Genomic DNA, 12,983 nt, shown 5'->3' on the forward strand with positions numbered 1-12,983 from the left:
TTTAAAATAAAAGGAAAATATGAATCACAGCATTTGAAACACCTCCCTGGAAATGGATGGTGTGCTTGCTGTATTACTTGGTGTTACTTTGCAGTGGCACCATCATACACCCAGCAATGCCAGGTTTGCCTGCAGAAGGTCTGTGCCTCTTCCCCTGATAGGTCCTACGGTGTTTTTCCTCCTGGGTTTAACACAGTAAAGGGGAAAAGCATTTTTTTCTGTGACTTGGGCGCACCTCCACCAGCTTGCCCTAGGCCTGGAGGAAAACTGGCCAACTCAAAGCTGCCGTGAAGGGCTATTCAGTTGTTAGGCTACGGGGTGTCACAAGCCATGGGATTTCAGTGTGTTACCCCCAGTGGAGCCCAGTTACTAAAGCAAATCTTCCTGAACGACACCCTGCTTTGATTTATTCAAATATACCCAGTAGCACGATCAAAATCCAAAGCTACAACAAGGGCTTCCTGCTGTGGACATGCAAATACTGAGATCAGCGCAAATGAGCAAACCACAGCTCTCCTAACACAAAGCAAACTGTGACTGCTGTTTACCTCTGGTCGCAGAGCACCCATGGCTCCCAACCCAAGGCTCCCCTCTTTGATGGCTTGTGTCCAGTTGGCACAGAGCTGCTCTTGAAAGCTTCTGCCGAGAAATAATTTTGGCACCTTGTTCTAGAGGTTGCCCTTTTGTGTGGTCCCCCCAGGAGTCTGTGCTGCAATGCCTTGAGCTAGCCTTAGGTGTGTCCAGCTTCTGTAACCGTGAACCAGACTGTCCACAAAGCAACTCTCGGTCCTTGAGCAGCTCTTGTTACTTTTTTCCCTGCCATAATCTCACTGCTCTTCTGGAAATAAACAATTCCTGGGGCTGCTTGTTCAAAACACACATTTTGCAGCCTTACTACCATAGCGATTCCTTCCAGAGATTATTTCCCCGTATGTGATTTGCTCTGTGCTGTGAGCAGCCCTGAGATCTGACGAATGTTTCTCAGCTCCCTCTCCCCAAGAGGCAGCAGGGGAGGGTGGTCCCGGCTCCCCCCGGGCCCCTGGAAGCAATGCCGGAGCCGGTGGGTGGAAAGCATGGAAAGCAGTGTGCCTAATTAATGACCTGAAACCAGCCATAAAGGTCAGCTTGTTTGCAAGGGACACGCTCGAGGTACACGTGCTGAACGCGAACTTCACCGCTGTGCCTCGGAAAGGGCATTGCAGCCCGCCTGGGACGGCGGCTGGCAGAGGGGGAGCTGTCAGAGGAGTATCGATAGCCTTCAGCCTTGCTCATTAGTGCGCACCCAGGCTGCCCCCCTCGCCTGGCGAGCCTGGCCCTTCGTGGGGCTCTGCTGAGAAATCAGGCTGCTTTCCCGGGGAAAGGGCAGGCTCCTGCGGCTCTTTGGAACACGATGCTGCTGGAGAACAGGCTGTTTTCTGGGCTGTCTCGTCAGGCGCTTGTTGACTGAGTTCAAACTGCAGACTCCTTATAACTCATATCAATGCTGTAACCAGCATGCATTAAAAAATTGAACATCTGGATGCAAATGCCAGGGGATTTATATAAAAATTTTATTTACTAGCTGTTTTTTTTCCCCCTGAAGCTTTTCTCTACGGTCTTCAGGGGCTACAAATTCAAGTTTCTTGCCTAATCCCAGGACTCTGGGAGTTGAGGCTTTATGAATATTACAGATTATCATCAAGCATGGTATAGACTCATAAAGATGTCCATCCTGTAGGACAGGGTGTGCCACAGGTTGTCGTGTGAGATCTTAAGGGTCCTTGCCAGCCCAAGCAGTTTCTGACCACCTTTCATCTCAAAAACTGGGCAGAGCCACAAGATGACCTGCAGAGAAAAAAAGGAGAGCCTTGGCAGTACCGAGGCACTTTGCAGACAGCGCTGAGTGCTGCTGGTATCAATAAAATCACAGAGATGTCACACGCACAACGATGGTCGCGATGCAAGGAAAGTGCCTTCGATGAGGTAGGTCTTCTCCCTTTCCGAGATGAATACAATGCCATCCCAGCTGTCCCCTGCTTGCAGAGAGCTCTCTTTCCAGTGGTTTCTGGAACAAACCCTTTTCTTCAGGCTTTTGGCCTCACGTGTCCCCCTTGCGCTCTTTGTCCCAGCAAAGCTCTGCTTTTGCAACGCGGTGGCTCAGGAGTGATGTTTTTGGCCGGGTTTAGCTTCAGGCGGACTGAGGGTGTCCAGCCAGGAAAGGAGACAGAAAATCAAGGCAGCTGGTCATGTTTTGTTATTTAAATCTGCTCTCTGACTGTGTTGGGGAACGCAGCTTGGCTTTGCAGAGAGCATGGGGGCACGCAGGGGGGTGTTTCCAGAAAGGCACCAGCCCAGGTCTGGAGCAAAGCAGCTTGGACAGCCTGTGATGGCCTTAGTGCAGGTGCGCTGTTACAACTGAGGTCAAACTGGTCAGAGAAGAGGTTATCCATGTCAGACTGGGCATAGCCTGCACCCTCTCTGTCTCCGGGTCCTTCCATCCAAGCTGTGACCAAGGAGGCCTCTGCCAGGGGTGAAGCCCCCGCAGATCCCACATCTGAGGGAGAGGAAGACCCACTGCTGGGCAGAGCTACATGTCCTCCTGCAGAGCACACAGGTCCCCTGCAACAAGCAGAAGGCAGGAGATGCTCACAAAGTCCAGCATCTCCTCTACCTCCCGCCTGGCCTTGCCATAGACTTAGGTGAGTCCCTTCATCCTTTGTGTCTCCACTTGCCCCTTGCAGTGAAGTCTGTGGTTATACATTGCATTTACTCTCAGATAGAGATCTTTTGTGCGTGCATGTCAGTCATCTTGGGTTTCATTTACAGGTTTTAAGTCACTCCCTGCAGATTGCCCTTTTCCCAGGCAAGCCAGCACAGTGGGTCCTGCACTCCCTTGCTCAAACAGTGGGATTCCCCCTCATTTTCCCTCACTTGGCCCTGTGCCAGCTCTAGAGGCTGTGCTCTCTGGCTCCTAGACCACATCTCTCCCATTCCTGCTCCCTCTCTCCCAGGCGCCATTGCTCCCAGGCCTGGCTTATAACACAGTGTGTGGTGCAGGGACAAAGATGACAGGGCTTCCTCCATCTCACAGAGGAAATACGTTCATTGGCCCGAGCATTCAGCACGGCAATTAATTGAGCTGCCTGAGTCTGGAGCACCAAGTGAGCATCATTAGAGCCCTCTGAAAATGAGGGAGAAGAGACCATGAACGAGAGGATCAGGGCTGGAGTCCACGCGCTGTATGGGTGAATAATCTGTACATGCTGCGAGCCAACAGCTTCAGGGGCCGGGCGGGCTACCAGGTACGTCACTATTGCCCTTTCGCTATTAAAAAGGTCCTGTGTTGCTGTTGCAGCCATGCAGGTGGGGGATGCCAGCTCCTGTGCTCCTGGGGGAGCACCTGGGGATGCTCCACAAGGCCGGGGCACCCCATGGGGCAGGGTGTGGGGGCAGCTGCCCACCTGGGCCTGCTGCCCGCCTCCTTTCCTCCTGCCTGTGGGGCTGGGGAGAGCCAGCGCGGAGCACGGGGTAGGAAATGAGGGGGGCCCAGGAGGAAGTCTGCTGGGTCTGGTGCTGTGGGATGGGAGCCCTTGTGGGTGCTGCAAGGCAGGAGGGCCTGTGCAGCCCGGGCTGAGCTAGTCTAGGGGGCTGCCCCCATACCTGGTTGCTCTTGCCCCCATGCCTGGTTGCTCTGCCCCATCCTTTCCTTTGTGGGGGCTGCTCCCCCCCCGGGACACCTCGGAAGGAGCATTTCCCTACCTGTGGAGCGGGGTGCTGGGGCTCCTCCTGACCCCCCTCGGGGGGCTGCCCAGCCCAGCGGTGGGGGGAAGGCTGGGGCTCGGCCCCCGGCCGGCGGGCGGTGGGTGCAGTGAGGCGCCGCGGCCAGCAGGTGCCACTGCCCCGCCGCGCTGCCCGGGGCCGCTGCCGCCCGCCACGGCGGCAGCGCGGAGCGGGCAGCGCCCTGCCCGCGGGGGCTCCCCTGCCTCTTCTCCGCTCAGCTGCGAGCGGCGCCGCCGTGACCCCCGCGGGGCCGGGAGCCCAGCCCAGCCCTGCCCAGCCGCCCCGCGGGTGACAGGCGCGGCCGTGGGCGAAGCGCTGCCCTCGGGGGTCCCAGCGAGCACGGCCGCGCACCCAGCACCCGGAGCGGAGCCGCACCGCACACGCGGGACGGGACAGCTGCTTCCACCCCAGCGCGGCCCGGGCTGGCGGCGGCAGGAGCAGCTCCCGGGCGCACCGCCGTGGGTGCCCGGAGCCCCGCGGGCTGCGCAGCGCCTGGACCGCGGGCGCACCCCTCCCCACTCACGCCCACCCCCATAAACACGCACTCTGGCCCCGCTGCCTCTGCCCCAGCTCCCCCGTCCGCATCCCCCGCCACAGGTGCCACCCGCCGGGCTCCGCGGTGCCGCTCCTCTCTCCGGGCGGGCTGAAGTCGCTCCCGCCGTGGGCTGGGCGGGGAGCCGAGCTGGGCGAGACCGTGGGGCGGGGGGCAGCGGGCGAGGGGCTGGGGGTGCGTGTGTAAGGGCTGAGGTGCCGGCGGGGGAGCGGGTGTGCAAAATACAGAAAGGGTTGAGCAGAGCGCGTGTGCGTGTGTGCGCGCTGAGCGGGCGGGCGGGAGCACTGGGCGAGGCGGGTGTGCGTGGGGCGGGGGGCGCGTGTGTCCGTGTCGGGGGGGGGGAGGGGCGCAGGGCTGGGCGGAGGGTGTGCGGGGTGCGCGTCTGTGCGTGTGTGTGCGTGTGTGTGTGTGTGTGTGTGCGCGCGCGCGTGTGTGTGTGCGCGCAGCGGGGGCAGCTCCCCACGTGGGGCTGACGCGGCAGCCCCGGCCTGATCCGGGGCTATAAAGCGGCTCCGCGGCGAGCGAGGCAGAGCAGCCGCCGCCGGCTGCAGCCCCGGCCCCGCTCCGCGCCGCTCCGCGCCCCGCTAAGCGGCTCCGGGCGGGCAGCGCCCCAGCATGAGCCGCGGGCGCCCGCAGCCCCCCGGCGGCCGCCGCGCAGCCCCGCCCCGGCCGGCGGCGCAGTAGGAGCGCGGAGCCCCGCGGAGCCGGGCGCGGCGCGAGTGAGGCAGGGGGTGAAGGGCGGGGGTGTCCACGCAGCCGGGGTTGATGTTTAACCTGGAGCGCCCGTTCACGGAGAGGGGCCGCTTCTTCTCCTCCATGGAGTACCAGCGGCAGCTGGAGGAGGAGGAGGGGTACCCGCCTCCCGGCGCCAACGGGACCTTCAACGACAGCGGGGCCGGGCCGGGCTGGGGCACGCCGTACCCCCTGCACACCACCGTCACCCTCATCAGCCTGGCAGGCTTGCTCATGCTCTTCACCGTCTTCGGCAACGTACTGGTCATCATCGCTGTCTTCACCAGCCGGGCGCTCAAGGCCCCCCAGAACCTCTTCCTGGTCTCCTTAGCTTCGGCTGACATCCTGGTGGCCACGCTGGTTATCCCCTTCTCCCTGGCAAACGAGGTGATGGGGTACTGGTACTTCGGCAAAGTCTGGTGTGAGATCTACCTGGCCTTGGATGTGCTGTTCTGCACCTCCTCCATCGTACACTTGTGTGCCATCAGCCTGGACCGTTACTGGTCTATCACGCAAGCCATCGAGTACAACCTCAAGCGTACCCCGCGCCGCATCAAGTGCATCATCTTCATTGTCTGGGTCATCTCGGCTGTCATCTCTTTCCCACCACTCATCTCCATTGAGAAGAAGAGCGGGCAGCAAGCTGACCAGGGGGTGGCAGGGTGCAAGATCAACGATGAGAAGTGGTACATCATCTCTTCTAGCATCGGCTCCTTCTTTGCCCCCTGCCTCATCATGATCCTGGTCTACATGCGCATCTACCAGATAGCTAAGAGGCGAACCAGGGTACCGCCGAACAAGCGGGCAGAACGTCTTGAGAAGAGGCAGAACGGCTTGGCCGACAAAGAGAACCTGCCAGCCACAGCCCAGCTCAATGGGGAGAAGGCGGCAGGAGGCGGCGGTGAGCAGGAGGGAGAGGTCAACGGCATAGACATGGAGGAGACCTCTTCCTCCGAGCACCAGGAGAACAACCAGTGTAAGAAGTCAGAGAGACCGTCAAGGGGAAAGACCAAGACGAAGCTGAGCCAGATTAAGCCCGGGGACAGTTTGCCGAGGAAGGCAGAGGAGGAGAGGAACACCAAAGGGTCCCGGTGGAGGGGCAGGCAGAACCGGGAGAAGCGCTTCACCTTTGTGCTAGCGGTGGTGATTGGGGTCTTTGTCATCTGCTGGTTCCCTTTCTTCTTCACCTACACGCTGACGGCCGTCTGCAAGAGCTGCTCCGTGCCTGACACCCTCTTCAAGTTCTTCTTCTGGTTCGGTTACTGCAATAGCTCCTTGAACCCCGTCATTTATACCATTTTCAACCATGACTTCAGACGGGCCTTCAAAAGGATCCTCTGCAGGATAGAGAGGAAAAGGATTGTTTGAAGGACCCTTTGCTATGGGCAGGACTAATTCAAGACTTTGTAGGAGACTAAGGCATGGCTCTCTTGGGCTGTGCTTGCATGGGATGGTTTCCTTCAGCTCGCAAGCAGGAAGCCTTTAAAACCCAAGATAAGCCTACGGAAACACCGGGCAGCAGCAGCAAGGAGAAGCAGGCAAGTGGAAGTCCGAGCTGTGGCATTCAGCTTTCCAGGGGAGGATGGCCTTTGACTTGCTTGGTTTATTTTGTTAGTTTTTTTTTTCTTTTGCCAGAATCTCTCAGTGGATATTTTCATGACCGCTCAGTTTGACTCTTTAAAGACAAGCAATGTGCAGCTCCGTGAGATGAACAACAAAGAGGGAGTATGCCACCCCAGAGGTGTTGGTTTTTTTTATTTTGTTATGTCTTTTTTTTTCCTGTTGTATATGTAATTAATTTTAACCCCCTTGTAAAATACAGTATTGTATCCCCGAATCTGAATGTCTTAATTTTTGGAAGGCAAGCAGCTTTGAAACTGTGAATGCTTTAATTATCTTTGACACTTAAAAGTCCCTTTCTTCCCACCCCTGAAACCCCCCTCACTCAAAACCGCTGAACAACTAGAGCCATTCCCCCTACCTGTCAGTTTGATAATATTACCGAAACTTCCAATGTCCAGTCATTTTTTTTGGCTGTAAAGCTTAGGATCACAGACCTCACCAGACTGGCTATTTTTGTTGTGGTTTTTTTGTATCGTACCTGATTCTGTTTAATTTTCTGTGTTGCCTGTGATATAAAACAGCTGAGACGGTAACTGCCCTCTCGTTACTCATTAAAGCAGACCTGACGGAGCGGTGGCTTTGCTGTGCAGGCAGGGACGTCCTGGGCGATGGAGTGACAGGCTATTTCCCATGCAACGTGAGGCTTGGGACCCGGCCAAGCTCCCCACGAGTTAATCTCTGTTGATGTTATACCACACTACAGCACCAAAATGTGTTCGATGCTAACTCGCTTCCCCCGCCTCCAACTGTAAATAGATAACATTTCACAACAAATAGCAGGGCTCCATATATCGTGTTATCTCATTTGTATTGATTTGTGGTGGTTTAACTACAGCAGGATTTCCTGCAGAAGAGGAGGGGGTTTATGCGCAGAGGCTGTTCCACCTTTCTGAATTAAGGGAGAAGAGTTCGGTTTTTAATCTGCCAGTCTCATCTTTCCTAGGAAATACGAAAGCATCCCTCTTTCAGTCTTATACAGGGCAAAACTCCGAAATGGGAAACTTAACTGACAGTTTCTCCAGTATTTTATAGTGTAATTAAGCTTTTTTTTTTTAAAAAAAAAAAGAAATGTGTAAATATTGTGAGATTGGAGCAGGAGAGAGAGTTAATACTGCTTTTACACTCCTTTCCTGAAATGTCTTTCGGCTCTTTCTGCTAAAAAAAAATACAAAAATGGACAGAACAAATCTAACGTCCTTGTGCCATGAAGACATTTCTGGAGAATATTAAAAGGAAAAACTTTTCATCCATCACAATAAATGAGTCTGCAAGCCTATTAATGTTACGAAAACAGCTTTATCAAGTACTGACAAGTCATAGAAATTGTTTGGAGAAAGCAAAGTTTGTGTAAGTCTCATGTATAAGATGAATTTGCCTTCTCTAGAGTCATATGATGCATAGGAAGAGACTTTTAAAAAATACCTTTTTACTTTTGGGAAGTGTTTTGTTGATTTTGCTCTCTCTTTTGACTTTGTAATTAACTCCAAGGGTCCCTGGATGCATCTTGGGACCTGGAGAGCAATGTTTACATTCACTTGCATTTTCAGAATTGAATCCTCAAGAGGTGAGGAAAGCAAATAAACTGTGCTTTACTGTAAAGAAAAAACACAACCACGAGCAGAAGTTGCTATAATGGATAATTATTTTTATTAAATAAAAGAGCGTTTACAGATCAAGTGTGAAAACTCTCTGGATAATCTGTTAGCTGTTTTATTTTTTTTTTTTTCCCAGCTGTTCACCGATCCTCCGGCAGCTTTGATCTTGACATTTTTTAAAGAACACATTGGGAAAAGCACTCGTGTTTTCTGAAAGGTGTTGTTACCCCAGGTAGGGAACAATGGCTCGGTTCATTGCGCAGGTGGCATAATGACAAATAAGTCCTTGATATTTCTTGGTTCTGCCCCCCCCCACCCCCTTTCATGCCACAGTAAGAGCATTCACGTGTTTCTTAAAGAAAAGAGCTCAGGGTTTCAGGGTGTGATTTGCTCCCTGGCAGTGCAGCCTGGCACTATTGCTGGGGACGCCTGGCTGGTGCACCATTTACAGCTATTGAGTTGAGAAGGTTTTTAATAATTAGGTTGCAGATGGGATTAGAAACGATTAGGCTGGAAGGCAATATTTCTTGATATATTCAGGAGTGTCCATCTGAGTGGGGCTTTGTTTCCAGCCCCTGAAAGCCAGCCGGCCAGGCTCGCTTACCTTTACACCAGTGCTGCCGAGACCCTCCCTGCAGGAGGGTGATGGGGGATCGTTCTCCCACCGAATGAAGCACTGCTTCTGTGTGGCTGCCTGCCTCCCTGAGGATGCCGGGGTCCACTCACCACCAGCTTCAGCTGGGCTCCTTCTTTGCCACAAGTGCCAGGTAGCTCCAAAGGCGTGGGGGGCATGAGGCGCCGATCCCGCGAGTGCTTTAGTGTGTGCTTCATTTTGCCCAGGAGCACGTGTAACTGTTTGGGAGCTCTGGCTCCTGGTCTTCCCACTGTTGGAGTGCCTGGAGTCACCCTGCTTCCCTGCTCTGCTTCTTGTTTGGTGAGAAAACAAGTGACCAGAGCCCAGTGCTGGAGCTGCTGGTCTCATGGCCCCACTCTGCCACTGCCACCAAGGTTGCAGTTGGAGGTGCTCGGCAAGCTGGGAGGTGGACCAGGGCTGGCAAGCAGCATCGCTGCTGGGTGTAGGGCACCTGGTGACAGCCCAGAGATGAACCTTTTTGCCACCTCATGGTGGCCTTTGCAGGCCAGGAGGGCTTGATCTGGGCAGAGTGGCCTGCTGTCCATCCTCTAGTCTCAGCTGGCCCTGTTGGCCTTGAAGGGTTTTACAAAGCAGACCCCATGAGGCAGGAGGTAATACAGCAGCCATGGGTTATGCTTGCCCCATCCCTCTGGCTGTCTGATGTCCTCATGGCCGAACCTCTAGTACAGACAGTAGAGTATTTTGGTGGGTTTGGGGCTGGGGGACTGGGGCTTTGGTGGGCTTTCAGTTAGTGAAGCTTTGCACAGCTGAAGTGTCTGATTGCTCCCAATTTTCCATCAAAAGTAAAAGTAAGGTGCAAAAACCTGAAATTATGCCTCCAGGGTTGTGTCCCTCCCAAAACCTCGTGCCCTCATGGTTTGGCCTAGGCAAATAAAATACTCAAGGGGCTGTTTTATGTGCGGGCAGTGACTCCCTGTACCTGACATGGCAGAGCTGCCTGCCCGTCCTTGTGGCCAGTGTCTGAACTTCCACCATCCTGCTGCCTTTGCCACCTTCCGACTCAGGCTTTTATTTCATTTTCCCTGAGCTGTTGGTCATTTTGGTTTCAGCTGTGTCCTGGACCCTCCATGCCTGCTGGGGATGGGCACGTCCAAGCCGCAGCAACCTCCGGGCACCGTGGGCTGTGTGGTGGAGGTGCTGGGCTGAAACCACTGTCACTTTCCTTTTGGTAGGTGAGGACCAGCCCCACTCCCTCTGAGCCAGAGGTCATGTTGCTGTGGGCTTTGCTGGGATGCTCCCTCTGGCTCTACCATAACCATGTCCAGCTCTGCTGTTTCGCTCACCTCCATGCCTGCCCCATCTCACTGTGGTGCTGAATCCCACCGCCCTTGCCTGGTCCCCATGCCCGGCTCTTCCCCTTCCCCCTGCCGAATCCCTCCTCAACAAGAGAAAGCTGCCTCATTGCTCCCAGCTCATTCCCATGCAAATGACACATTAGGGGATGTAATGAACTTTGGTTGTTTTTTATAACCTTTTAGTTTGGGGCTGAAAGGTTAATGGTGTGAGGGCGGGGAGGGGGACCTGTCTCCCCACTGGGGTGGGAGCCATCTGGGCTGGCACAGCAAACAGTGGGCAGAGGTGCTGCTGACGGCTTTGCCCCAGGAGGGGTTTCTCCACAGCTTTCCTGTGTGGGGTGACCCTGCACCCCACCCCTTGTGTGGGGACCCCTGAGGACAGCCCAAAGGTGTCAGCTCAGGGACATGAAGGAGGGGTGGAGGTGAGATGTGGCAAGCGTCCCAAAATGTCCCCAGGGGCGAGCTGCACAAGCAGCAGAGTTGCCCTTGCAGAGACTGGTGACTACCTGCCCAGGGCTTGTCCCTGACCCCTTCGGCCTGCTGACACATGCATTTATTTCTGTGGGGTTTTGGTCCCTGTTCTCTGGGGCACAAGGAGCTGGTCACGCAGAGGAGCCTCTCCGAGATATTCCAGCGAGGGATGGACTTGATCTGAATCACTCTGCTCACGCAAAATGGGTTTCCCATCCTGGGGGAGTCTCTGTGGGTTTGAGCCCATATCCGTCAGCTGTCCCGTGCCCTAAGTACCCTCATCCCACCCAGCATCCCCTCGCCCAGGGGGTGCTGGACCTGGTGCCCTGCGACGTCCCTCTGGTTTGGGTTGCTGGCCTGGCTGCCTGTGAGGTTCTCATCAGCTGAATCTCTTTGTTTTATTTTATTTCTTAACATTCCCTGTTCTTTCACCACTGAACAGTTCAAAGTTTGCCGAGATTCCTCCTTTATTACAGCTGGTGCCCTGGCAGGCAGCTACACTTGGAGCTGTCTCACCGTTTCTGCTACGAACCACTCTTTGCAGCTGGTTTATAGTAACATCTCTGCGACTTGTTAAGTATTTGTAGCTGTGATTGCTGTGCCTTATCCCAAGCTGTAGAAATGGAGTGAAGAGAGAACAGGGTTAGCGGGGAGCCCACTCCCTGCATTAGCTGCTAGTACTCAGTCAGCTCACAAATGCTCCAGGACCTGATCCTGACCCCTCTGTGAATAGAAAGGGTTGTAGTCTGAGCCCTGGGAAGTCCAGGTGAAATTCCAGCTGGGGGTCATGCTGCAGTAATGCTGCACGAGGCCACAGCACACTCCCAAATGTCCCCAAGGCTGAGCAGAGGGGATGGTGAAAAGGGCTGAGGGGGGCACCATAAAACATGTCTTCCTTGGATTGGACCGTGGCTGGTCCCAGGAGGGAGGTTTCTTGCAAGCAGAGGAGAAGGAGACCTGCTGTCATGGGGCAGGGAATGTTGGGAGGTGTTGCATGGAGATGCTGATGCTTGAGCTGGTCATTCAACATCCCTTCCTTCTTGAGGGACCTTCTTGGCCATTTGAGTGGTCCCCTAGAAGTGCTCATTTCCCAGAAAGGACCACCAGTGTGTGAGCACAACATCTCACAGCCAGGTCTATAGGGACGTGAGATGGGTCCCAGCACCCAAATCCAACAAAGAGGCATGAGGACAAACCATAAAAGGGAGCAAGAAGGCATGTCCCTCACTTGAGCATAGGCGTCTATCAGTAAGGATGTAAACTTGCTGGCTTAAACTGGCTTAAAACTGCTTAAGCGGGCTCTGGTTTAGTCTGTTAATTTGATGGTCAACTCCATATTGGCCAAGTTAGGAGAGACCATCCATGCTGGCTTGGATCTAAGGTCCTGCTCTCCCTCTGTGCCTCTGAGAATGGCCTGTAGCAGATTTTAGGGAATAGGGAGGAGCAAGGACCCTTCCCAGGAGGCTGGGAGGTCATTAGGCATTCAGGGATTTCCTGGGGCCAGCAGTGCCTTTTGCGCTAATGGAGAAATTCCACCGACATGTGTTTCCCTTCAGTGATGCTCTGCATTGGGAGGTCTGGATGGCTTCCAAAAACGTGTTTGAGTCAAAAGCCAGCAACTGAGTGGGGTTTGTCAGGAGGTGAGATGAGCTTATCTAAACATCCCTGCTTCCCTGTGGGCAACACTTGCAGTGTTTGCCCCATATTGGTTTGGGTACAGCCCGGACCATTGCATTTGCAGGAGCAGCCTTGCAGTCCTCCCAGGCTGTGTGACCTGCTGTAGGGGTCGCTCCCAGAGATGAGAAACATTTGTTTTAAATCAGCTGCTACATGAAAGAATTGATTGCTCCTTTGCTGATTGAAACAGTTGTGTTTGGCTGGGCTATGACTTTATGGCCTTTTTCCTGTTTGTTTTTCAATTGCTCTCCACAGAAAAAAAGAAAAAGCTTCCCACCACTGGACATCTTTCATAAAATAATTCCTGCTGAAGACTGCTTTGCCTTTGTCTGCATGTGTGGAGTTGCTGCAAAGCATTAATCTGAAGATTGAAACCTTAAAGTGTTACTGAAAAATTCCCTGAGTAAAAAAATAAAATAGATGTATAGATAAATATTTAAGACTGCATCCAACCTTCTGCTTTTCTAAATTGACTGTACTTTTTTTAAGAGTGACATGCTGAATTCTGGCCTTTTATTACCAGGATAACTTTTGCCACCAGGAAAATTTGGACAAACTATTCTTATTGCAGACCAAAACCTGCAGGGTTAGACCCTGAGTGCGGCAGACTTGTGCAGCTCGGC

General features: G+C 54.1%; 1 protein-coding gene across 1 annotated transcript; it reads left to right on the forward strand.

The window, feature by feature from the left end:
- The first annotated feature begins 5,014 nt into the window (after positions 1 to 5,014).
- ADRA2A (adrenoceptor alpha 2A) lies at positions 5,015 to 8,343 on the forward strand. Its single transcript, XM_076339002.1, has one exon. It carries the CDS (start codon positions 5,078 to 5,080, stop codon positions 6,410 to 6,412), a length of 1,335 nt encoding a protein of 444 aa, XP_076195117.1. The 5' UTR covers positions 5,015 to 5,077; the 3' UTR covers positions 6,413 to 8,343.
- The last annotated feature ends 4,640 nt before the right edge of the window (positions 8,344 to 12,983 follow it).

This window comes from Aptenodytes patagonicus, chromosome 5 (assembly GCF_965638725.1).
Source record: "Aptenodytes patagonicus chromosome 5, bAptPat1.pri.cur, whole genome shotgun sequence".
NCBI classification, from domain to species: domain Eukaryota; kingdom Metazoa; phylum Chordata; class Aves; order Sphenisciformes; family Spheniscidae; genus Aptenodytes; species Aptenodytes patagonicus.